At 34.9% G+C, this 25794-nt stretch overlaps 1 protein-coding gene across 3 annotated transcripts in view; it reads left to right on the top strand.

The window, feature by feature from the left end:
• NEK7 (NIMA related kinase 7) overlaps positions 1-25794 on the top strand; it is a 165196-nt gene that overhangs the window by 108724 nt on the left and 30678 nt on the right. For all 3 annotated transcript variants that reach the window (XM_035010389.1, XM_035010390.1, XM_035010391.1), the window contains 2 exons: positions 15342-15450; positions 16343-16450. In XM_035010389.1, coding sequence (XP_034866280.1) covers positions 15342-15450; positions 16343-16450 — 217 coding nt within the window. The remainder of the gene's footprint in view (positions 1-15341; positions 15451-16342; positions 16451-25794) is intronic.

Here is a 25794-nt window from a genome sequence, read left to right as displayed (position 1 = left end):
ACACTTAGAGAAGATAACCATCATTACTAGTAAATAGAAGAACTGATGTTTGAAATTAGGGTTTATCTGATGCAAAATTTCATGTGTTTTCCTTTAGTGGCACTTAAAGATTTTTATATCACAGTACTCCTTTGAAAAGTCAGATGAAAACCCTTGACCTTCTGCCGAGAGAGATGTTGGTGCATACACACTTTGTCTTCCATCACTAAGCCTTCACAGATTTTCTGATCAAGGTGCTCACTGGTTCTCTGGCAGTAGCTAGGAACCCTGCTCTCTGGTGCGAGCGTGGTGTCAGCGGGTCAGCTCTCTTGCCACTTAACTTCTCTTAGTCTTAGTTGCCTCATCCATAAGACGGAGGCAGTTTTAAGATTGCTTGCTAAATTATAAAAATACTACATGACAGGGAGGTAATATTTTTATTATCACAGAATGCTATCGAGCTGACTCTGTTTAAAGTCCCATGGTGAGAGTGACTCACTTCTAACCCGTTATCTGATTGCTTGTTTTAGGGACTTCCCAACACTAGTACCGTCTTTGCAAATTAATGAACACTAAAAAATAAAAATAAAAAAAATAATAATAAATAAAAAATTTGTGGTTTTAATTTTAAAAAGAAATGCAAACACACAAATGCAAAATTTATAAAATAACCATCAAGATGAGACATATAAAAGCCAATGTAAATTGTCCTTATAAGAGAGACAACTAATATACAATTCTTGGCTTAAACTTTAAGTGCAAGAGTTGTTTAAATACTTATAGTAGGAAGCAAAGAAAGCAAATCTTCATTGGGCAAATACCAGCTGAAGGCAGATAAAAAACAGTTTCAGTTATCAAGTCTTGCCCCTGATTGAGAGGTTGATGATTTGGGGTTTTGATTCTCTTCTAGAGTTTTTTGCTCTTTTCCAGTCTAGTTTTCTTTCTTTGCTATTGTTCCTCCACACCTAGACGTTGCTGTCCCTAGCCCATTGCCAAGGCATGCCTGAGCCCATAACATTTGCCTTGGAAGAATACTCCTGTCCTTTCACCACTTGAGAAAACTAGGGCAAGATCAGAGTGCTTTATAGAAGAAGCCCTGTGATCTGCATCTTTAGCAGATTCGGATTTCTTAGACCAGTGGGGGAGGAAAAATTTGTCTGTGTTTTTATATTTATTGTGGTGATGAACTCAGTTCCCTTTTAAATGGCTCTTGCCATCAGTTGACATTTTCAAGGAATTTTTTTTATCAACTGACCCAGTAGATATAGTAAGATCCATTCAGAACAACAGATTCTGTTTGGTAATGAATAGTAATGTGCTGTTATAGATTGATAACTATACTCTCAAAGTATCCTTAGGGCTTCTGACTAAAATTTGAAGGTATCTATCATGTAAAAGATTACTTAGGAAACTTTCTAAAAGTTTTTAAAAGTGATTGCTAGTAAATTACATGTTTATAGAGCAATTTATTGTACTTAGATAGAACTGAAGTAGTTCTTTAGAGAATTGGTAATATCATTCTTCCTTCCTATCTAGTAGACATTATTGTGTAAGCCTTTCATGATCCTATCCTTTACTGTAGGTGCCCTTAGTCAACCTCATCAAGATACACCAGATTCTGGGTCAGATTTCCCAGATCCTCTTGGAGCCTTCCTAGAGGTGGAAAGTTATATTGTCAGACTTACAGATCTTAGAATAGTCTCAGCGTAATGGCCACAACAGAAAGTTATTCCAGTGTCCATAAAAGAAAGTTTGACTAAGAAGTTTCACATGAGTAGACTATTTTTATATCTGGTGACATTTATGTATGTCTTTATAATAAATAAAGAAGGACAATGAGGAGAGAGGGGTGTTGCTGTTTTAGGTAAGGGGATGAAAGAAGACCCTCCTGACTTAAGTCTTGCACCCCCACCTGCCTTTTCCTTCTTACTGTCCCGGTTCTGTTTTTTCTTTGCAGACACTCACTCACTCCTGACCCTGTTCCCAACATCACAAGAAATGGCTCTTGAATGACCTCTATCATTAAATCCAGGGGGCTTCCTCCAGTGCTCACTCCACTTGATCTCTCAGCTGCATTTGGCTCTGCTTTTCATACCCTCCTCCTTAAAATACTCCTCCACTGGTTTGTTGAGTCCCATCGTGCCTTGTTTCCTTCCTGTCTCTCCGGACGCTCTGATTCTTCTTAACTGAGTCATTCTTTTGTCTTAGCCCTTCATGATGGAGTTTTAAAAGTTGTGGTCTGGCTTTTTTTTTTTTTCCTTTTTGCTTTATACTCTCTTTGTAGTTGATGTCATTCATGCCCGTGGATTCAGTTACTTTCAGTGTGCTTGTTTTCTAATGTTTTATCTTTAGTCTGGAGCTGTCTTCTAATTCTGAATTCAGATTAGCTCAACACCCCTGTAAAGAAATTCATTATCTTCCCCAGACTACCTTCCTCCCACATTTCCTGAGTTCAGCACCTGTCTGCCCAGTCGTGCACGCTGGAGCCCAGGACTCTTCTTTGACACTTCTCTCTCCTTACCTCCCACTTCAGTCTGTCACCAAGTTCAGTTTATTTTTCTCTTAAATGACTTTCAAATATTCCACCCAGCTCTGTTTCCATTTCTCTCCCTGTAGTGTGAAGTACCATCATCTCTCACCTAGAGAACGGGAGCTTTTAAACTAACCTTCCAGCACCTGTTTCTCCATCAGTCTTTTCAAGAGAGGTGAGAAAGGAGGAAAAAAAAAAAAAGAAAGACCTCTTTTTAAATCCTTCTTGAGTTTCCTGTTGATGGTAAAGATGTTTGCCAAGATTTACTAAACCTGTGTGATCCAGAATATAAGCTCTCAGAGGGAGAAATCTTAGTTTGTTTTGTCACCTCACAAATCCCTAGTGCTTAGGACAGTGGGCCGCACAGAGTAGATGCTCAACAGATATCTGCTGTAGAAGGTGTAGACACCTTCAGTTTCTAGGGAGGTGCCTGGCTCATAGTAGTAGCTCTATTAATAAACGTGGTCAATGAGTGCATAAAAGGTGATTATCTCCTTTCTTCCTCCCTCCCTCCCTCCCTCCCTCCCTCCCTCCCTCCCTCCCTCCCTCCCTTCCTTCCTTCCTTCCTTCCTTCCTTCCTTTCTTCCTTCCTTCCTTCAATTCCAGGTTGATTCTTTTTACCTCTGCTATGTTCTCTGTTCCAGGGACCAGTAGGTGAATATGGGTGGTTGTTTCTTGCAGTTTCATTCTGGTCTTACGGGGAGTTGCTAAGATATTGAGTGGTATGCTGGCGAGACAGAAGATGGTGTTCTGAGCTGATACAGGAAAGGTATTTTTTTCCCCAAGAACTTCAAAAATTCTTGTCTAAACATTCTTATTTGTGCTATAAGCTGTTCTTTATAAAAGAGACTACTTTAAGAAAAAAGTCATAGGAACTTCTTTTATGAAGGAACATGACAGTGACTTAATGCTTTATAAAGGACAGCAGTAGATACTTGAATTGTAAGAAAATGATTCATTTCTTTATAGTGAGTAATATTGTAAATCATAGTGCATCACAACAGTATATTTCACTGTCTCAAGTCTTCAGCTTAATTGGGGTAGAAGAGAAAATATAGCTCCTGGTCTGTATTCCAGAAATGAACCTCTGGATAGCATTGCATCAAAGATTTTTACAAGTAAATAATTAATTGGTTTAGAGCAAGCTGACAAATATAATTAAGCAATTTATAGTTGAAATATTCAGTATTTCTCTAATTAGTGACAAAGGAATACCTGAGGCTGTGGTCAGATGAAATACTTCCCAGATGAGTTTTAGGATAAAAGGAAATCTAGAATTTTTCATCATCTACTTCTTTATCATCAGAAATCAGAATTTTAAAGGAAAATAGACTCTTAAAAATTTCAGTTTATCAAGTTGTGATTTGTATACTTCGTATTTTCTTTATCATACCCCAAATTGGACCAATAGATGCTCCATTTTGCAGTATGCCTTATTAATACTGTTTATTTCACTCTTTGAACATCAAGAAGCAAATTTGGTGATAGAGACTTAGACTTAGTGTTAGAGAAGACGAGAGACAAATCTCAGAAAGGTATAAACAAAAGCTTTGTTTTCTTTTTTTTAGGTATCAATAGAAATATTGCTAAAATGTATTTAAAATTTTCATAGCCCATTTTTCTTTATTTTATTTTATTTTTAAATTTTTATTCTTTTTTTTTATTATGTTATGTTAGTCACTATACATTACATCATTAGTTTGTTTTTGTTTTTTTTTAAAGATTTTATTTATTTATTTGACAGAGAGAGACACAGCAAGAGAGGGAACATAAGCAGGGGGAGTGGGAGAGGGAGAAGCAGGCTCCCCACGGAGCAGGGAGCCCGATGCAGGGCTCGATCCCAGGACCCTGTGATCATGACCTGAGCCGAAGGCAGACGCTTAACGACTGAGCCACCCAGGCGCCCCTACATCATTAGTTTTTGATGTAGTGTTCCATGATTCATTGTTTGCGTATAACACCCAGTGCTCCATGCAGAACGTGCCCTCTTTAATACCCATCACCAGGCTAACCCATCCTCCCACCCCCCTTCCCTCTAGAACCCTCAGTTTGTTTCTCAGAGTCCATAGTCTCTCATGGTTCGTCTCCCCCTCTGATTTCCCCCCCTTCATTCTTCCCCTCCTGCTATCTTCTTCTTCTTCTTTTTTTTTTTTTAAACATATAATGTATTATTTGTTTCAGAGGTACAGGTCTGTGATTCAACAGTCTTACACAATTCACAGTGCTCACCATAGCACATACCCTCCCCAATGTCTATCACCCAGCCACCCCATCCCTCCCACCCCCCACCACTCCAGTAACCCTCACTTTGTTTCCTGAGATTAAGAATTCCTCCTATCAGTGAGGTCATATGATATATGTCTTTCTCTGATTGACTTATTTCGCTCAGCATAATACCCTCCAGTTCCATCCACGTCGTTGCAAATGGCAAGATCTCATTCCTTTTGATGGCTGCATAATATTCCATATATATATATATACCACATCTTCTCTATCCATTCATCTGTCGATGGACATCTTGGCTCTTTCCGCAGTTTGGCTATTGTGGACATTGCTGCTATAAACATCGGGGTGCATGTACCCCTTCAGATCCCTACATTTGTATCTTTGGGGTAAATACCCAGTAGTGCAGTTGCTGGATCATATGGTAGCTCTATTTTCAACTTTTTGAGGAACCTCCATACTGTTTTCCAGAGTGGCTGCACCAGCTTGCATTCTCACCAACAGTGTAGGAGGGTTCCCCTTTCTCCGCATCCCTGCCAACATCTGTCATTCATAGCCCATTTTTCTAACGTATAGTTTATTCATTGAACTATTTACAATTTCTTATATTTATAATTACCTCTTAAAAAGTCAGTTTGAGACAAAAGAAAAAAGTGCATATCTTTAACATTATATTTGTAAAAACTTTTATTCTGCTAAAATGTCAATAAAATACAATATAACCCAATGTAATAAATCTCTTAGGGGGAAATGTAGAAGTTTGCTATCTGCCAAAAGATTTTCATACCACAGCACACTGGCTAAAAAGTAGGTCAACATTATACTTGGAAACTTTTTTTAGTGAAATATGGATTACTGATTTAAATGGATATCTATTTTGTGTCAAGAGTTTGGCACAATTCCAAATAATAAGTTAAAGCTCTTTTTCCCCCTAGTTTTATTGAGATATAATTAACATACATTACTGTAAGTGTAAGGTGAACAGTATTATGGTTATATTGTGAAATGATTACCACAATAAGTTTAGTGTCTGTCATCTCAAAGATACAATAAAAAGTCTTATGATGACAACTCTTAGGATTTACTCTTATAACAACTTTCCATTCAGTAGTATTATTTGGAGTCATCATGTTGTACATTCCATCCTAGTACTTATTTATGTTGTAACCTCTGACCACCTTCCTCCAATCCCCCCTCTGCCCACCCTCTGTCTCTGGAGACCACAAATCTGACCTTTTTTTATGAGTCTGTATGTGTGTGTTAAATTCCACATATAAGTAAAATTATACAGCACAACGTTTGCCTTTCTCTGTCTAGCTTATAATGCCCTCAAGGTTTATCCCTGTTATTGCAAATGACAGGTTTTCCTTGTTTTTTTTTTTTTAATGGCTGAATAATGTTCTATTGTATGTGTGTGTGTGTATATATATATACACGACAACTTCTTTTTTTCATTCATCTGTCAGTGGTCATTTATGTGGTTTCCATGTCTTGGGTATTGTAAATAATGCTGCTGTGAACATAGGGGTGCCAGATATCTTTTTGAGCTAGTGTTTTCATTTCTTTTTTTTTTTTTTAAAGATTTTATTTATTTATTTGAGAGAGAGAGAGACAGAGAACATGAGAGGGAGGAGGGTCAGAGGGAGAAGCAGACTCCCTGCTGAGCAGGGAGCCTGATGCGGGACTTGATCCCGGGACTCCAGGATCATGACCTGAGCCGAAGGCAGTCGCTTAACCAACTGAGCCACCCAGGCACCCCTAGTGTTTTCATTTCTTGTGGATATATTCCTGGAAGTGAAATTGCTGGATCATATGGTAGTCCCATTTTTAATTTTTTAGGGATCCTCCTTACTGTTTTCCATAGTGGTTGTACCAGTTTACAGTCCCACTGACACTGTACAAGAGTTCCATGCTAGCATTTGTTATCTTTTGTTTTTTTGATGATGGCTATTCTGACAGGCATGAGGCAATATCTCATTGTGATTTTGATTTGCATTTCTCTAATGACTAGTGTTGCTGAGCATCTTTTCATGTACCTGTTGGCCATTCATGTATTTTCTTTGGCAAATGTCTATTTAGGTCTTTGCCCATTTTTTAATTGCATCATTATTATTATTGTTATTATTATTACTATTTGCTATTGAGATATGTTCTTTATATATTTTGGATATTAATGCCTTATCAGGTGTATGGTTTGCAGTTTTTTTTTTTTCCCATTCCATAGGTTGCCTTTTTGCTTTGTTGATGATTTCTTCTGAAGCTTTTTAGTTTAATATGGTGACCCTTGTTTATTTTGTTGTTGCTGCTTACGCTTTAGGTGTCAAAACAATTGCTGTCAAGACCCATGTCAAGGTTTGTTCCTATTTTTTTTTTTTAAGGAGTTTCATGGTTTTAATGGTTTCATTCTAGTTTCATTCTTTTACATGTGAATATCCACTTTTCTCAGCACCATTTATTGAGGAGACTATTTTTTCTCCATTGAGTATTTTTAGCTCCCTTGTCCAGTATTTAGTTGACTGTACATGCTTGGGTTTATTTCTGGGCTGTCAATTCTGCTTCATTGATCTGTTTGTTTTTATGACAGTACCATACTGTTTTGGAAGGCTGCTATGCTCACCACTATACCACCAACGCAGGTTACCATACTGTTTTGATTACTATAGCTTTATAGTATAGCTTGAAATCAAGAAGTATGATGCCTCTGCCACTTTGTTATTCTTTCTTAGGATTGCTTAGGCTTTTGCTATTTGGGGTCTTTTGTGGTTCTATACAAGTTTTAGAATTATTTTTTCTTTCCATAAAAAAAAAAAGCCATTGGAATCCTGATAGGGATTGCCTTGAATCTCTAGATGGCTTATGGTAGTATTGACATTTTAACAATTTAAAATTCTTCCCACTCTGAACACAGGATACTTTTCCATTTGTTTTAGTGCCTCCTTTGATTTCTTTCATCAATGTCTTACCATTTTTAGAATAGAAAACTCCTTGATTAAGTTTGTTCCTAAGTATTTTATTGGTTTTGGTGCTATAGGATCATTTTCTTTATTTCTTTTTCAGATAACTTATTGTTAGTATATAGAAACACTATTGATTTTTGTACATTAATTTTGTTTCCTGTAACTTTACTGAATTCATTGATTAGAATTAATGTTTTTTTGGTTGTGTCTTTAGGATTTTCTGTGTATATAAAATCATATCATCTACAAATAGAGACTATTTTACTTCTTCCTTCTTCCTTTCCAATTCTGATACCTTTTATTTCTTTCTCTTGTCTGATTGCTCTGGCCAGGACTTCTACGATGTTGAATAGGAGTGGTGAGAGTGGGCATCTTTGTCTTGTTCCTGAACTAGGCTATCTTTTCTTAATATATTTAGATATATGCTGTCTTCTTTAATATGCAACTTGTATTTTCTGCATTGTTACCCCTTGTATGGCATTCCCTTTAAATTTGGAGAAACCTTAAGACTCCTTTCCTTTACACATAAAGTTAATTTTATATGTTGATTTTTTATTGTGTTTAGAAATGCACATTGTATTTTTCTTTTATTGCTAATTATCACAAAGTTCACAACTTAAAACAACACGAATTTATTATCTCACTGTTTATACGGGTCAGTGAGTTCACATACTAGTTAGTGGGTTCTCTGCTCAAGTTCTTCGAAGACTGAAATGAAGGTGCCAGCTGGGGCTGTGATTTCATCTGAGGATACGATTTTCTTCCTTGTTTGCTGGTTGGCTAGAAGCATTCAGGTCCTTGCAGTTACATGAGTTAAGTCCCTACTGTCTTTGTGGTTATCAGCTGGGGACAATCCTTGGGTCCTAGAGGTCTCCTGCTGTTCCCTGCCACATGGCCCTCTCCATAGCCTTGCAGTTTGTTACCTTGAGGCCAGCAGTCAAGTCTCTCTGGCTTTGAATCTCTTAACTTTTTTGAAGGGCTTACCAGGTTAGGCCACGCCTACCCTGGATAGTCTCCTTTTTGGTTAACCCAAAAGCAGCTGATTTGGAGCCTTAATTACATCAGCAAAATCCTTCCTGCCATATAAGACAACATGATAGAGGAATGATAATTCATCATATTCACAACCCAACTTACACATAAAGGGAGGGAATTATATATAGAACTTGGGGATTTGGGGGGGTGAAGTTTGTCCTACAGTTCTGCATACCACAGGCTTTGATATATTAACTAAAATATTAACAGTGTTTTAAAGATAATTATTATCTCCAAATATTAGAACTTATAAATCTTGTTCACCTTTTTGATGTGGTTGTTTTTTACATTTGCAGACACATTTTTATTTTTACTTATCCAAATTTAGAGGCTAGACTGGAAATAAAATCATTTTGAAATGTCTTTTACACTTTTGACCTTTGAATCCTTAAAGAATTAAAATCTTCCCAGTGGTACCATCTATCTTGGATAACTCTGATTTATAGTTTACAAGGACACCTACACTTTCCATTTCAGCATCTGGCATAAAATGTATCATCCAAGCCAGGCAACTGTGAGAATTGCCAGTGATTCCAAATGTGGGCTGTTTCCCTCTGAGTCTTTTGTATAAGATTGTTGTCTATGTTATGACCTTAGAATTATTTGGAAGTTTAAGGTTACAAATCAGTGGCACTATCTGACAAAAATCCATACAGAATTGAATATTATATACATATGTATATGTACATAGTTACCTACTCATATTGCATGAACAACCATGTGTTTGTGTATCCATATAGATTTATGTCTATATTGGTATATATGCGTAGGTGTGTTATACAGAATTATTTGTATAAAAGCAGTGTTACTGATAAAATATCACCTGGGTTTTCTTTGATACTTAAGTAGCTTAATAGTAAAGTAGTATAGAACTTAGGGATTTTAGTAAATTAAAAATTATATATCCTAATGGCCATTATGTAATTCTGTGAGCATAACTAAAGGTGATGTATAACTTTTGAACTTGGGATAATTAGAAGATAATTTTCAAAGGATGTCTTGCTCTTTACGTTTTAAGGTAATACTGATCTAAAGCTGCCTTTAAAAAAACTATAATATCACGAGCAGTAGTACTGGGAGAGCTGTGGCAGTTAAGTAAAAATGAGATACACAGACTCCTGTCCTTTTTTTTTTCCCCCTAAATGGATTTCTGCCAAGAGACTTTTACTGTCTCATTATTGTTCTGCTGTGTTTCCCTTGTCCATTAAGAATATTGAAATATCTTTCCAACTATCTTACCAATGTCTCGTAAAACAGAACCAGAAAGAATGTATTAAAGAGGCAAATGTTTCCGTTTATCTTTGTGACCTTGTGTCTTCCTGAAGATTAACTTTCTGCTTTTGTGTTTCACTCTTTCTGTCTTTAGTACTCTGATGCGGCAGAGAAGACATCTTAAAGATTTCCAAGTATCTTCTCTATTAGTTTTAACAACATGGAAGCTTCTCTTAAAAATTATCCATGTGACAGCAATGCAGGAATTATTCCTTGTAGTAATTCTGATGCATTCATCTATTTTTTATTGATTTTTTTAATGTCCTAAGTTTCCTCAATATCAATGTGCTAATGTTCTGAAGGCAATTTCTCTGGGGGAAAACATTGTGACTTTATATGAGCTTATTTTTCTTGTTTGCTAAATAACTTAAGGGTTTTTTTCCCCAACGCTTAATTGCTCAGAGAAAAATCTTTACCCTTCTTACCCTAAGATGAAACATATTTCAGCTTCCTCAATAACCCATATAATTTTGATATGGGGGAATGAATAGATTATATTGATATTCTATAAAATTATAATCCAGAAACAGCTGAATACTCTTAGTGGGTTTTCCAACATTACATGAAAGGAAAAAGACAAGTGGAGCTTGCATGGGAAATATTTTATCAAAGTGGATAAACTCAGATGCCGGTGATAAGTATTTTCAGTGGTCTCATGGCTGCCAGTCACACCTTCTTCCACATCATACCTTCTAGAGTGACTTCAGGTTGCTGAATTTTATTCAGAGTGCCAAGAGTGAAAATATTCACATCCTGCAAAATTAGTATTACAAAACCAAAATTCTAATTGAGGCATAACTATTTTGCACATTTATATATTCTCAAAATTGTGTATAGCAAGTATTTGTGAGATTTAGTCTGTTGAGACCTCCTTATACCTTCAGAAGAAAAATGTTTCTGCAGAAAGATTAATATATAATACAAATCGCACTTAGAACCATCAGTTACACTTTCAGAAGCATCCCATCCTTTCCATCACCCAGTCTCTGTGCATTGAATTTCTCTGAAACAACCACTGCAAAATGTAGTCTTATGAAAATGCATTATAATTACAGAGATATGTTTGGGAACATAACATCCCTTCTGATGATAAATGTTTGACCTATTGCAAGTTTCTCTAACTACCTGTCATCTCATGTGAAGATCATTTATAGTATTAACTGGACCTATGGGGATCTCTGAGGTATTACTATTATTATTTGCTTTGTTTTTACTAACTGGAGATTTAAAGGATAGGACATACCAGTAAAGTAGCATTATCTTTATGTGTGAAAATGTGCCAAGTAGGCATTTCTTAAATTGTAAGTTTTATTTGTACTTGAGATTGTAGAACCATAGATTTTATTTTGGAGGCACTGGGGACCTTATAGCTCATCTCCAAACTCTGTTCAATATAGAGAGGAAACTGCGGTCTACCAAGGTTAAGTGACATGCTCAAGGTAACACAACCAGTTATGTCAAGGCTCGTAATCAGGTCTTTATAAAAGGTGATAAACTAGATTGTGTTAGTGGCACATTAAACATCTGACAACATTCCTAAGCAGGAAATATGCCCTTATATTTAACATAAATTATTTACTTCCTCTTGTTAGATACTTGGAAGAGATGGAGCAGGTGCTTTTAATTCTAGTTCTCTTATTACTTCATAATTTCTCATTATTTAATTATCTTTTTTCCTAATCTTCTTCAGGAATGCCTTGCATACTGGGGATCACATTTGCTGCTTTTTGTCTTTGTTTTAACTACAGCAGTACATTTCTAAAAGATTCTGTGTATATTGTTCCCAGGACCAGCTACATAACTGTGGGTCCTTCATTGTAAAATTGTTGAGAATTTCAGGATGGCAACAACAGAGCATTAAGCTAAACATAGTGCCCTGTGTGACCACGTAGGCTGCATGCTCATGAAGCCAGCCCTGCTTGTTCTAGGTGTTTGGTCTGAATAACATACCAAAAAATATTTTGAAACACCATGGAAATTAATTTTTTTAAATAAAACAGTAATAATTTTTTTTGTTTTTTTTCTCTGTGGATGAGTTTATTATAGGCAATATCATTGAAGCTTTTCCCAAAATTTCTTGAGGAGGAATGTTAGAATTGCAAAACTTAGAAATAAGAAATGTGTATGTTACTTAGAAGTAAGAAATAAGTAATATATATGTTCCATTTGGAGTGATGATCTAGAGTGCAGGAACCAAGTGATCTAGTTCAGTCCAAAAACTGGTCCTTAAATACTGAGTTGTCCAATATATAATTGGATTTGGTCTTGGGTATTTAATTTGGAGGAGGAGGTTAGATGATTTTTTTTTTTAAAAGGTATGACTGTTTTCCGGCATCTTCAAATGGAAGCAACTTGCCTTAGCTGTCCTCTTTTATATTAATACATACGTATATACATCGCTTAAGTGACAGTGTGGCTGTATTTTACCAGGTATGCTGAATTTCACCTTACACTTAAGTGAGAATATAATATATTCTGATGTTTTATATGTACATTGACTAGCTATTTGATACATCTGTTTCTTGAATTTGAATAATGTTCAGTGTTTACTTGAATGATGTTGATGTAGATAGTAAATAGATTTTTAAGTAAACAGTATTTGAAGCTTTGTGTAGTGAAAAGACTAGCCTATTTTTTAAAAAAGACTAAATAAAAGTTAATTCTAAGTGATCAGGTATACCTGAGTACCAATTTCTGCCTCTTTGTAAATTTTTAGATATTTTATTTTCAGGTTAAAAAAACTTGAAGTTCTATTTTATAACATAAATATAGTAAAGTGCCATATTGTACAATCTTCCTTTTCACATAAATGTTTATTGATACTAACCTTTAAAAACTTTGGCTACATTATTTCTTGCTTTATTAAAAACTTACCACATGACAAATATATGTGCATTTTTTATTTATGTTGGCATTAGATTTTTTTCCTAATCTAGTGCTAAATAGTTATATAGGTCTGTCTTTTTTAGAGAAAAGTAGGATTTTTGAACGGTAATGCTATTTGACTAAAGAATTAACAGATATGTGTATATTACAATAAATTTCAAGAAAAGATTTTTTTTTTTAATACTTTGGCATTATGGAAGTTTCTGCCCTGTAATGCTAATATAAATTTTACCAGTAGTAGAAAGGATTCAAATTTTCATTGCCTTTTTTCTGTTCATCCTCTTTTTAAGAGATGGCCAACAGTGCCACCATCAGAACAGACAGGCTTTTCTCATCATAAGTATTGGTTTTGATAAAAAAAAAAAAAAAAAAAAACAACCCTACACATAAGAAGTGGTGGAAAACTGCATGTGGTGAAATAGATAAAACATATTGTGAGATACCAGTGACATAATGAAGCTGCCTCTGATTTCTTTTATGAGCAAATCAAATTCATGAAATAATTCTTCAGAAACCTGTTACTAATTTGGACACACATTTTTGCCAGGTCATTCTGTCTAGGTAGCATTATATTGATGTCAATTTATTGTCTTCATCTTCAATTTGTTGTTCAAAGAGACAGTCTCAAAGAATATAAAAACGTGAAAATGATCAGACCGTCTTGGTCTGATAACATTTTCCCTAATGTGCATTTTGAGGGCCATTTTTTTCATTTGCCTTTTTCCTATATATGTGATTTATTTTTTAAATAATGAGACTTTAAAAAGTAAGCTGCCAAATTAATTATGATTATGATGATTCCAGAATCTATATTAAAGCATAAAATTTTCCTTTCATGGTCTGATGCTTACATGATGCAGTGTATTTATTTTTGAATGAAAAGAAACCTGGTCCCCATCTTCCTGTTGACATCAAACAGTCTTCTGATATGCTAATCCAGCGTCAGGGAGAGCACATAGACAGGCTTTATTTGGACTCATTCCAAATCTGTAAGAAAATTATGTGTATAGAACTGATTTTGCAGCATGGCCCCCTTAGAATGAAAAGTGATGTTGACACAGTCTGCAATTAAAAATACTTAATATTGAAACATGATATGGGAGGCTTTCAGCATTTGTGTAATACCCTTTTTTGCTTTTTAATTACCTGGTCATCTAATTGTTATTTGCTTTTTGCTACTGATGTTAATAGCCATTGAAATTACTAAGTTCATTTCTATAATATGTGTTATAATAAACATTAACCTAAAGTTATTGGCTTTTCCTTAAAGATTTATCCTTTTGGTATATTGAGTACATATGAGACAGTGGATATAATCTTTTGCTAAGTATGAAGTAGGGATATCATCAGATTTCCCTGTGTTGTTTTTCCTTTCAGCCTGCCCTCAACTGGTCACAAGGGTAAAAAATTGACAGAGAAACTTGTTTTGGAGTTATCCGAATTACAGTTTCTCCATTTGCAATAACAAATCGAATCAGTTGAACTTCCAAAAACATTTCCAGAAAAAAATGCACTACAGTACCCATTTAAATGTTGATATCTGTTAATAACTATTTGTATATTTAAAAAGTTAAAATTATCAGAAAATGTCATAAAAACTTGTTTAAATGTAGTATTTCATGTTGGTCATTTATAAATATTGTTAAATAGGAAACCAATTGCAGTTTTAGAAAAATAATTTTTATGTAATCTTTACAAATTTTAGGAAACTAAGAACTTTGTTCTTGAAGGAAGTATATTCTCCTAGCAAATGTAATATAGGAAAATGGGCATAAATATATACCTCTGGTTTTGCAGTTCCTTTGGTGATTGCGGTCTTATGCATGATGGCCCACTCTTTCCCAACTCGTTTGTTGGTGCTCAGCTCTTTGCCCAGACCTTCCTATAATGTTTTTCTTCCATGAAGTTTGGATTCATCCATTCAAAGTACAGGTTTCTTATAATGTGCAATAGAAATATTCATGAAAACTTTTTACATAAATCTCTTTTTTTAAATTTTTAATAAATTAACTGATATTTCAAATCACCAGGGTGGTTCAATATTTAAAAGGAATTCTATAGTGAAACCTTCTGTCAGGAGAAGAATTGTCTTTTAATGAACATAATTACCTTCAGGTTTCCAGACTATTTTATCCTGGGTTTCCTTAAAATGAAATTTGACATCATTCTTTTAGGATAGGATATTATTTTACGTAGATGTTAATTTTTTGAAATATTGGACATCACAAAGATGTAGAATTATATGGTGTGTGCTAACTTCAGATATAATAGTGAGAAATTTAAGCTAATATGTCAGGTAAAATTCTTGGAATCATTCACTGTGGGAAATCATATGCTTTTTAGTTGGCAATAGATAGATAAAAGGAAATGTTTTTCTGACTTAAGGCATTTTGCATGTCAGAATCTAGTCTTAAGATATTTTAATTCCTAATAATTCCTATTTTTAATTTTTTAAAAAGCATTTTAAGAAACAAAAGAGGCTAATTCCTGAAAGGACTGTTTGGAAGTACTTTGTTCAACTCTGCAGTGCTTTGGAACACATGCATTCTCGACGAGTCATGCATAGAGGTAGGATAAAAATCACAAATAATTTCTAATGTTGTTTTAAATGATGCAGGTTATTAGGCAATTTAAGAATAAATACTTTCCAGTCATGGCCTATATCATGCATTCTCAGCTAATTTATTTCCAAATTATCGTTTACTAGGATGAAAACCTTTAACTAAAGCCCTACTTGTTTTAAATAAGAATGAGAATTATTGTTCTGCTCCTCTTCTGAGCATCTTACTGATTATGTTGGTAGCTTAAAAAAAGAAAAGGGGCAGGAAAGCAATTGAATGTGCGTAAGGAAGATTCCTTTGTCAAACGAACAGCGTATATTAGGGCCACTTTGTTTCTTAATTTTTAACATTAGCTCTTAATATATTCTTGATTGTCAATCAAAGAGTTGGGCATAGCATGCAGAGATGACATCACTTAGGAATTGATCCTCCGATTTTGGGGTCTGAAAAATTTCAATACAGTTTATTTAAGCAATTATGATTTCTAAGGTCATCTAAATAAATAATTATGTTCATAATAGAGTTATGATTTTATATTTTATATAAATGTATCAATAAATTAATGTTGAATAAGATATTTAATGTTGATATAAATGGGCATAAATTTATTTTGTGCTTTGAATTTCACAAAAGTTTATTTGAAAATGCATTTTAAATGAAAATTAGTAGCAATCTCCATCATGCTGCATTGATTATTTCTCTAGCAGGGGACTGAGAACTCAGAAATAATGAGGATAATATATCAAAATTATTCAAAATAAAACAATTGGGTCAAAATTCAAACTGACTTTCTTTCATTTTTAAGATAGATTTTAAATTCTGTCATGAAAAGTATTTTAATCCCTTGAAAATACCTAAGCTGACATCATCTTTCACCTGATTCCTTTATCTGTTCACAGATATAAAACCAGCTAATGTGTTCATTACAGCCACTGGAGTGGTCAAACTTGGGGATCTTGGGCTTGGTCGGTTTTTCAGCTCCAAAACCACAGCTGCACATTCTTTAGGTAAGAGACACAGTATAATTTCACTCAGTTATTGTGTGCGTGCGTGTGTGCGTGCATGTGTGCATGTGTGGTGAAAAACAGCATAAAGGATGTACTAATTATATGCCAGCTCTTAGTTCTAAAGACAACTATTTTTAAAATCATCAGATCCTGAGTCGATCCCTGTCGCTCTCTAGTAGACATAATGTGTCCATTCACCTGACAGTTGGCTCCTTCTCTTAATTTGACCGCAGGTAGACATTTGGGAAAAAAAAATGCTAATCTTCATTTAACAATATTGAGATAATATGGAGATATGATGATGATTAAACCATATCTTGAAAGAGGACTTCATCTGACTATTTAAAAATACCATAGAAATTTGTAAATGTTTATTTATTAAAACAACACGTATAGTTGTGATTACTGCAGAGGGGAAAACCTAAAGATGGTCTACAACTAATGATAAAAATATTCCCCTAAATTACATAGAAGATATCTGCAGTTTATTCATTCTAGAACTAATAATATGGCAGTGTCCCTTATATCTAAAATAGAACTGAGGGGCACCTGGGTGGCTCAGTCGTTGAGCGTCTGCCTTCGGCTCAGGTCGTGGTCCCAGGGTCCTGGGATCGAGCCCCGCATCGGGCTCCCTGCTCAGTGGGAAGCCTGCTTCTCCCTCTCCCACTCCTCCTGCTTGTGTTCCCTCTCTCGCTGTCTCTCACTCTGTCAAATAAATAAACAAAATCTTAAAAAAATAAAAAAATAAGATAGAACTGAATGTAGCTATTACAACATTATATTAACGATGGAAAGTTGTCCACTTCAAACAATAGAAATTACTAGGAAGAAATAATTTTTAAATCAAATAACCTAAGGAGAGTGACAGAGCTTCTCTTAATACTCTTGAAATCACATTTCTTGTAAATATAAAACAGATGAAACGGTAACAACCAAAATAAAATAAGAAGATAAAATAAGTTGACTTTAATGGTGCCCCATCTTTGGTGTCATAATTTCATTGAAAACCATTAATTTTTTTTTTTTTATAAAATTGTGTTTAAATGTGAAATAAAAAACTTTAAAATGGCCTGGTGAAGAATAAGTGAGTTACACTAAATAGTACAGTAGTGAAATGAGCCTCTGAATTGCTTGACTAGACTTTTTTAAGTTTTTCTGGCTTTGTTAAGTAAGACTCTGTGTGACCTTGAACCTGTCATTTAATTTTTTTTATGTCTAGAACAGTATCTGGCACATTATGTAGGCACCTGATCACTATTTGCTGAATGACAAAATATTGGATCCTGGGTTAAAGAGTGATAGAAAGACAATACTTTACCCTTTTTGCAGAGTTTTAATTTTGTCAACTATTTTAAGAAAATAAAGTTACAACTGATGTTGAGTAGTAATACTGTCTTGTTACCCTTTCACTTTACATTTATTTTTAGAAAGCATTACAAATTTTTCTGGTTAAGAAGATTTGATAGGAAGGTCTATAAGAAATGCATAAATTTTAGTAGCACTTTCACAAGCTTTATTTGGAAGTTACAACTCTTACAATGCGAATAATAGATTTCTATGAAGAAAACGTAGACTATTCCATGTCATTGTCATTTCTCACAGTAAAAGTAACATGTTTTCACTTTGTTACTCACCTGAATGTCTTAACAACATTCTGTCACTTGTTTACCTAGAAATGCTGTCACACTTACAGACACACACACACACACGCACATCTGTACATACCCATGCTCATGCACACACGTGTATTTTTTTAAATGCTGCTTTGCAGACTGTCACTCTGAGCATATTGTAGTCACCTGAATTATCCAGCAAATGAAACTAAGATTGTAATGGTTTTGGAAATGGACTTCTTTAGCTTGCCTGCCACTGCCCTGTACAAAAGTTCTAAACAGGGTTGACAAACATGCATCTTCAAGTTTAGGTAATGTGTTAGTCCAAATTATGTGATATGGAGAGTAAATTCATTAAGAAATTCTGTAATATCAGGTTTTATCTAAATCAGTTTATTTAGGGTCATGTGGGTTTTATGTTATATATGTAAGTATATATGTGTGTGGGTACATAAAATAAACGGGGATGCACATAATTACAGAACATTCTGAGACACTCCCTGTAGCGCAGCCAGTGAGGAAGTGGCAACGAGACACTTTCTGTGATGGATGAATCGGTAGGGAAATAATTTCTTTCACAAGTATTTTTTCCCATATTATTTTGAAAAAAAAAAATTCTTAAAATAAGAAAATTTCTTTTATTCCTGCTTGTCTTTTCTGTGAAGTGTAGATTTTGATGGTCTGAAACTGAAGTTCAGTAAGCAAACTGTAGTGAACATCAAGAATTAAAGATTGAACTCTGGCCTACCATGGCTAGGTGGACCCAATAGAAAACCTATTGAGAAGGATTGGGAAAAATTGTCTGCCAATCAAGAATATGTATAAAATAACAAGGATATAAAACCTGACATAGACTATGTTTGTTGACTTATGTTACTTTTAAAGAATTATTACCCTCATATGTTATTGTCATGTATTTTTAAGAGCAAATTGTAAGATTACTTCTAAGACTTGGTTACAAAAAGCAATTGAAAATGTGGCACCTATACAAATTTATTTTGCTTATAGAAAATATGATAAAATTATAGATTTTATTCTGTGTTGATTTGTTTTCTGATTTTACTAAGAATAATATCTTAGGGCATGAATTATCCTCAGAGAAGGTCTAAATTTTAATGAAACTACAAATAAGTGAGATCTGTATGTAGTTCAGTTTACGTTAAATGAAGTTGATCTTGGAGCCCAATTTCATTTAAGTTTGTAAAGAAGATGTTTTTAGGAATTTAGTTCAAAAAGGTAAAAATTAATAGGATTTTAAAAACACCTTGCTACAATTTTACACTTACATTTTCTTTTTTCCAAAATATATATTACTATTCAGAAATGAAGTAAAGGATACTGTTTTTACTTATTTTGATTCCCTATTAGGAACCCATACTCCAAAATTTTTGTATTTTTAACAATCCTTAAAAGATTGGCAAGCCTTTGAATTTTTCAATTGTCTATTCATTTTGCATTACTTATTTGTATTATTTCATTTCGTGATAACAAATCAACATGCAATAGAATCTATAGTTCTCACATTTTTTGTAGTGAATAAAGTTGTACAGGTGGTCACATTTGTAGTGTTTTCAGAACTATTTTTCTTAATTAAAAGTATGTCAACAAGGAATAGGCTTAAAAATAAAATCTGATGTTGCTGGATGTTCAAACAATGTTTAAATCCTCAGCATAGAAAAAAAATTCTCAGAGGCCTTCACTTTTCCTTCTACTCCCTCCCTGCTCCCACCACATACTTTGAATCACAGTCTCTTTTCTGTTCCCTCTTCCTTAATCCATAGTGACTTTATGTTTAAACTGGGAAAATATTCTCCCTTGTTTCTAGTATTTTTAAAAAATCAACTGTATATATTCCCAGCAGAGTTATCTTCCTAAAAGAGAGCATCTGATTATGTCACTTTCCCCCAAATCCTTGATGGTTCCCTGTTGCCTTAAGAATATCATGCAAAGTCCTTAGCTGAGTAGTCAGGGTCCTCTAGAGTTTGAGGTCTTCTACTTTCCATTTTTGCCATTGACTACACAGCCCTCCCTCATGTGCCAGCCATGTTTTTCCTCTTGCTTTGTTCTGAATGTGAGAAATAGCATGATGTTTTGGAGAAAATGGAAGACATCTGGATTTACATGTCCTTTGTACTGTAGGACTTTGATCAAGCCATTTATTAACTTTTCTCACTTTTCAGTTGCCAATTTATAAAAATAGAAATGTGGATAATAACTATTCTATGTTGTGCCCTAATCTCTAATAATACAATTATCTCTAATAATACATGAACATAAAGGTGTTTTTGTTCACCGTAATGTGCTGTTAATTTGCTTAGGTGAACATGAAGGTGGTGTTGGATGTAGAAAAAGGAAGAGGGGAAGAAGGAGAAGGAATTTATGTACTGTTTATTGTTCTGTTAGTTTTAGTACCTTTCTTATGCATGTGCTATTCTAGGGACCAGGAACAAGCCCAAACAAGACCAGCCATCTTCACAGATCTTATCTTGTTGGGGGAGGGAATAGATAATCATCTTATGTCTTCGTTTTTTTATTTGTTAGCCATGTGACAGAGCGTGACTAGGAGGAGAATTATGTTAGAAGGGACAATGGTCAGATAAGGCCTCGGTGAGGAGGTGATGTTTGAACTGAGGTCAGGATGCAGAAGAACCAGCTACACAGGACCTAGGGAACAGTGTCTCAGGCTGACTGAAGGGCAGTTTACACAAAGGGGCACACACAGGATCAGCTCTGTCTGTAGAAAGTTTGCTGGAGCGGGGTGAAGGAAGGGTCTTAGGCAGATGTGGGAAAAGTTCACATCTCATTCCAAGTGCCGTGGCGAGCTTCTGCAAGGCTGTAGTTGGAGAGCAACACGATATGCTGTGAAGACTGCAGCCATGAGCCTCTTTCGTCTCCTTCAGGATAATCATGCCCAGTATTGTCTGCTGTTTTCAGGTTCTTCTGTGTCCGGTGGTTGCCTTCCTTTGTCTCTGAGAGCCTCTTAGGATGTGCTACCCAAAACTGAGCAGAGATACCGCATGAACTCATTAGCCCGTAGAACAGAAAGTTCGTCACTGCCTATAATCTATGATCTAGACAGTTCCTTTGTTTTTGTCCCCCTCCTCCTTTTTTTTTTGGTACATGAATTTATGTTAAGTCAGATTTTCATTTAGTGCTTTTGTATTGATTTGGACAGAGGGTGTTACTAGGGAGACTAATTGTAAGATTATGTATATCCCTGTGAATCTTGCCATTTTTTTTTTTATATTGTCAACCTTATAAATGTTATAGGTGTCTTAGAAAATCCTATACATACATATATATATATATATATATGTATGTCTCTCTCTATATATATGCCTATATATATATATATATGTCAATATCTTAAAATTTAATTCAGGACACATCTGTCTCCCTTGGCTCAAACTTCTTTACAGTCTAGGTAAGTGGCTTTTACACTTCTTGACAATGACCCAGCAGCATTGTGACCCCACAGGAACATAACCATATATAATTGAAGCAAAAGTTTCATGTAACAGTGCTTTACATTATGACTATATTGTCTGTTCTATTTTATTTTACTGAAAATAATGCTAGTTGCAACCCACTAAATTATTTTACAGCTCATTAATTGGTAATGACCTGCAGTTTGGAAAACACTGTGTTTACAATGCTTTCTTTTTTTTTTTTTTTTATGATTTTATTTATTTATTTTGAGAGAGAGAGTGCATGAGCACAAGCTGGGGAGAGGAGCAGAGGGAGAGGAAGAAGCAGACTCCCTGCTGAGCAGGGAGCCCGCTGTGGGCTTGATCCCAAGACCCTGAGATCATGACCTGAGCTGAAGGCAGATGCTTAACTGACTGAGCTACCCAGGCACCCCTACAGTGTTTTCATGCTGTTCCATTTACTTAAAGACAGATTCCCCTTTTTCTACCTACTTTTAGACATTCTCCTGACTTGCTGTTTGGTTATTAGGTCAGTTGATCTATCATAAATTAGTCATTTACAGTGTTCTCTGTGTTTCTGGAGGTGGGTAGTAATATGCATGGTGGTTCTGTACAATTTGCAAATCCTTCCATTCCCTAAGACCCTTCCCAAGATATGTGAGCTGTGGGTATGGATTATTCCCATTCTAGAGTCCTAAGAACTAAGGCACAGAGAGGTAAATGGACTGTACCTAGGAGATAGTGAGTGGGTCTGTGGCTTCCTACTCTGGGCTTACTTTCCCAACAAAACTGATTTTTTCACCATATCAGTACCTTGTGGCATGTTCTCCTACTCTATTAATGTTTTATTTGTTGTTTTTATTTCCGTCTACAATTACCTTGTTCTGTTCTGTACATTGTCTAGGAATTCACATATGAGAGCAGAGTTTGCCCTCTCTCCTGGACTTGACTGCTCTTGATGCTCCAAGATTCAGAAATAAACAGGAAATAGACCTCTAGAATATTGAGGTCTTTCTTTACAGCCATTCTGTCTACCAGCAACTTTGGGTAATATTTCTAAGGAAGTGGCTTTTCTAACTGAAAACTACAGTTGGACCAAAACCTGTGAAATAGGAACATGGCAATCAGGGTACATTTTTCTCACATCACAAAACACAGAATATACTTCTTTTACACTCTTTCTTAACTTACTCTAAATTCTTTTTTCAGCAGATATTCTGACCCAGAGGCAACTTGCCAAGGGATCAAGTATCTTTACCTTTGAATATTTAAAAATACAGCAGAATACACATAATAATTTTTATGTATCCCAAATACATGATTTTTAGTAAAATCATATCATACTACCCTTATTTCCTGTAATAATGACCCAGAGGAATCCTCTACTGCTATGAAATAGCAACAGCAGTAAGAACGAATATGTATATAGCAATGTATAATTTACAAGCAGTTTTAAAGCACATTTTCTCCTTGTTCCTCAATGTTCTGTAACTAGGTAGAGTGGCTGTTATAAAGTAGGAAACTGAGATTCTCTAATACTGAACCTGACTTCCGCTCCTCTTCCATCCCTAGAATTCCTGATCCTTACTTTGTATAATTTTTCTTTTCTCATTAGGACTTCTTATCTTCCAGTATGCTATATAATTTATTTGTTATGCTTTGTACTTTTTGTCTCTCTCCTCCAGCTAAAATTTAACCTTTATGAAGAAAGGGATCTTTGTGTTTTTGGTTTCCTGATGTGTTCCAAACACCTAGAAGAGGGCATTGCACATAATAGATAATAAGCATTGATTAAATAATGAATGGGCATAGAGACAGGCTACACATCAGAAGATGGATTTAACTGAGTATATTAGTAATAGTGTGGGTTAGATTATGCTGCAGTAAGGAACAATACCAAAATCTCAGTTGCTTGGCACTAAAGTGTATTCTGTCTGGTCACCCGAAGTCCATTGTGGGCCTCGTGTGGCTCTCTAGGGTAGCTACCCTCTCTCCATGTGGCAACTTGGCATTTCAGGCAGCTTCAGTCTTGAGTTATCTTCATATCAACATAAGTTTTTGTGATCTTATGAGGGTAAAAGAACATGGCCAATCACTTCCTGGCTCTGAATTAAACCCATTCTACTTCTTTGTAACACAGATTATGCCCATTCATGTTTTATTGTCCAAAACAAGTCTCACGACCTTACCTATCTCAAGGGGTAGCATAACTTCCATGTGTTAAGGAAGAGGAGAACCAGAAATAATAAATGTGAGCATTGTCCATGGCCATGAGATGAAGCAAAAATTACCTGATTTATTTTTTCTATTGTTTGTTTTGTATTTTTTCCCTACTTGTTTATTTTTGTGATATATTTGTTGCTGTTGCAACTAAAGCATAATTAACTCTCTCAATGGGAATGTGTGGTAGTGGTGAATGAAGAAGTAGCCGTAGATAGCCTTAGGGAATTTTAATCATCCTAAAAGGAAATTCTGAACAGAGATTATTATTAGGATTGGGATTAGGATTATTTTTCTTTTAGAGAAATTATTTTTAAAATCAGAATAATTCATGAGGTTTACCAGAGTATTGATCCCTAGTGATGTTTCTCTTGATCAGTAACTCTGTAGTTAATCCCTGCTGGATGTATTTGTGACAGGGACCTTATTTTGGTCAATTTAAAAAATTTATAATAACAACTATTACTTAATCAAGGTTCAAATACCAGCTATGGGTTAAGTGCCACGTAGCACATGAACTGTTTTCTATTGTTATATCTCTAATTCAACATTAAGGTAGTTTGGTTACCTAGATTAGTGTCATATCAATTAATGAACAAGCCAGAATTCATTTAAATTACAAAAGACCACAATTTATTCTTTTACTCTTCTTATGGTAAATGTATTGGCTTCTACTTCCCTCCCCCTCTAAAAAACTCCCCAAAACATAACTCATCCCATCCCAAAATAATCCAGTAAGCTTTTAGGGGTCAAACATTTTTCAAACCATATATGCTTCTCTCTTTAGCCCCCCATTGCCTAGTGTAGTTCTTGGTACATAACTGGTTCTCAGCACATTGAATTGAATGTTCCACTCTCCCACGCAATGCATGAATCATTAACACATTTGTATTTGTTTTCTATTACTGTCCTAATAAACTACTATAAATTTAGTGGCTTAAACCCTTTTTTTCCATCTCTACAGCCAACAATGGTGGGTAGAATTCCTCTCACACTTCAGATCTCTCCTACCCATTCCCTCTGATAATCTAGGATAATCTCTATTTTAAAACCCATAATCTTACATCTGCAAAGTCACTTTCTCCAGGTAACATAGCATATACAGGTATGGCACCAGAGGGCAAAGGTTATGGGGGACAGAATTTTGCTTACCACTATTTAAGTAGACTTTATGGAGAGTTTGTTCTGTCCTCCTTTAAAGACTTCATAAAGTGAAGTTGTTTAAAAGTCAGGTTTAATGAAAGTTTGCATTAAACTAAGCACTTTCTTTTTTGGACAGATACTTTGACATTAAAATTTCACATTTTTATTATAAACTTCATAGGTGTTTTATTGCATTGTGATATAAATTTGCTTTTTAGGGAAGAATATACCATACTTGGCATAATACAAATTTTGCAGACAAGTTCTCTCTGTCGTTATTGTTAGTTTATTGGCACTTTTTTGTTTTGTTTTATGTGTGTGTGTGTTTTAACAAAAGTTTATTTAATTCTCAAGGGACTTCTCTCCTGAGTTCCAGTCCTGCTTCTTGAGTGGTTTACTCCTTCACGGACTAGAATATAGGAGATAAAAAGTAATCTTAACAGTACTTAATTAGAAAAGCTAATCTTCTATAAAATCTAAACACATTATATACTCCAAAGGTGTATATAAGTAATTGGGGGTAGTTAGCTGCTATTTAAGCAAATCTGTTTGCATCAGAGTTGCATTTATTATACACAATGAAGTGTTTCCTGTCTGACTGCTGGAAAGGAGAAAAATGAGAATAGTTAGATTAATAATGTTTCAATTTCCATTTTACTTGTTTTCATAATGTCCCCCCGAAGAGGAAAGATGGAGAATTTTCTTTTTGCATGTACGTGTGTGACTTTAGCTATTACGTGTGTTTGTTGTACATCCTGAAAATGGCATAGATTAAAAAAACCCCAAAAAACAAAACTAGGACTCTCTGATACTGATCCTTGTGCTAGATAATATTTGAAACCCCTTGGGGGGAAATTGTTGTTTTTGTTGTTGTTATAAGATTGTTTGAACCCTCTTTACCTTCCACAATGAGACAAATGGTTCTCAGATTTTGTGATAT

The sequence above is a fragment of the Mirounga leonina genome, unplaced genomic scaffold (assembly GCF_011800145.1).
Source record: "Mirounga leonina isolate KUSES-001 unplaced genomic scaffold, KU_Mleo_1.0 Mir_154, whole genome shotgun sequence".
In the NCBI taxonomy this organism is placed as follows: domain Eukaryota; kingdom Metazoa; phylum Chordata; class Mammalia; order Carnivora; family Phocidae; genus Mirounga; species Mirounga leonina.
The sequence above is the reverse complement of the archived record's forward strand: the minus strand, read 5'-3'. Positions and strand labels throughout refer to the sequence as shown.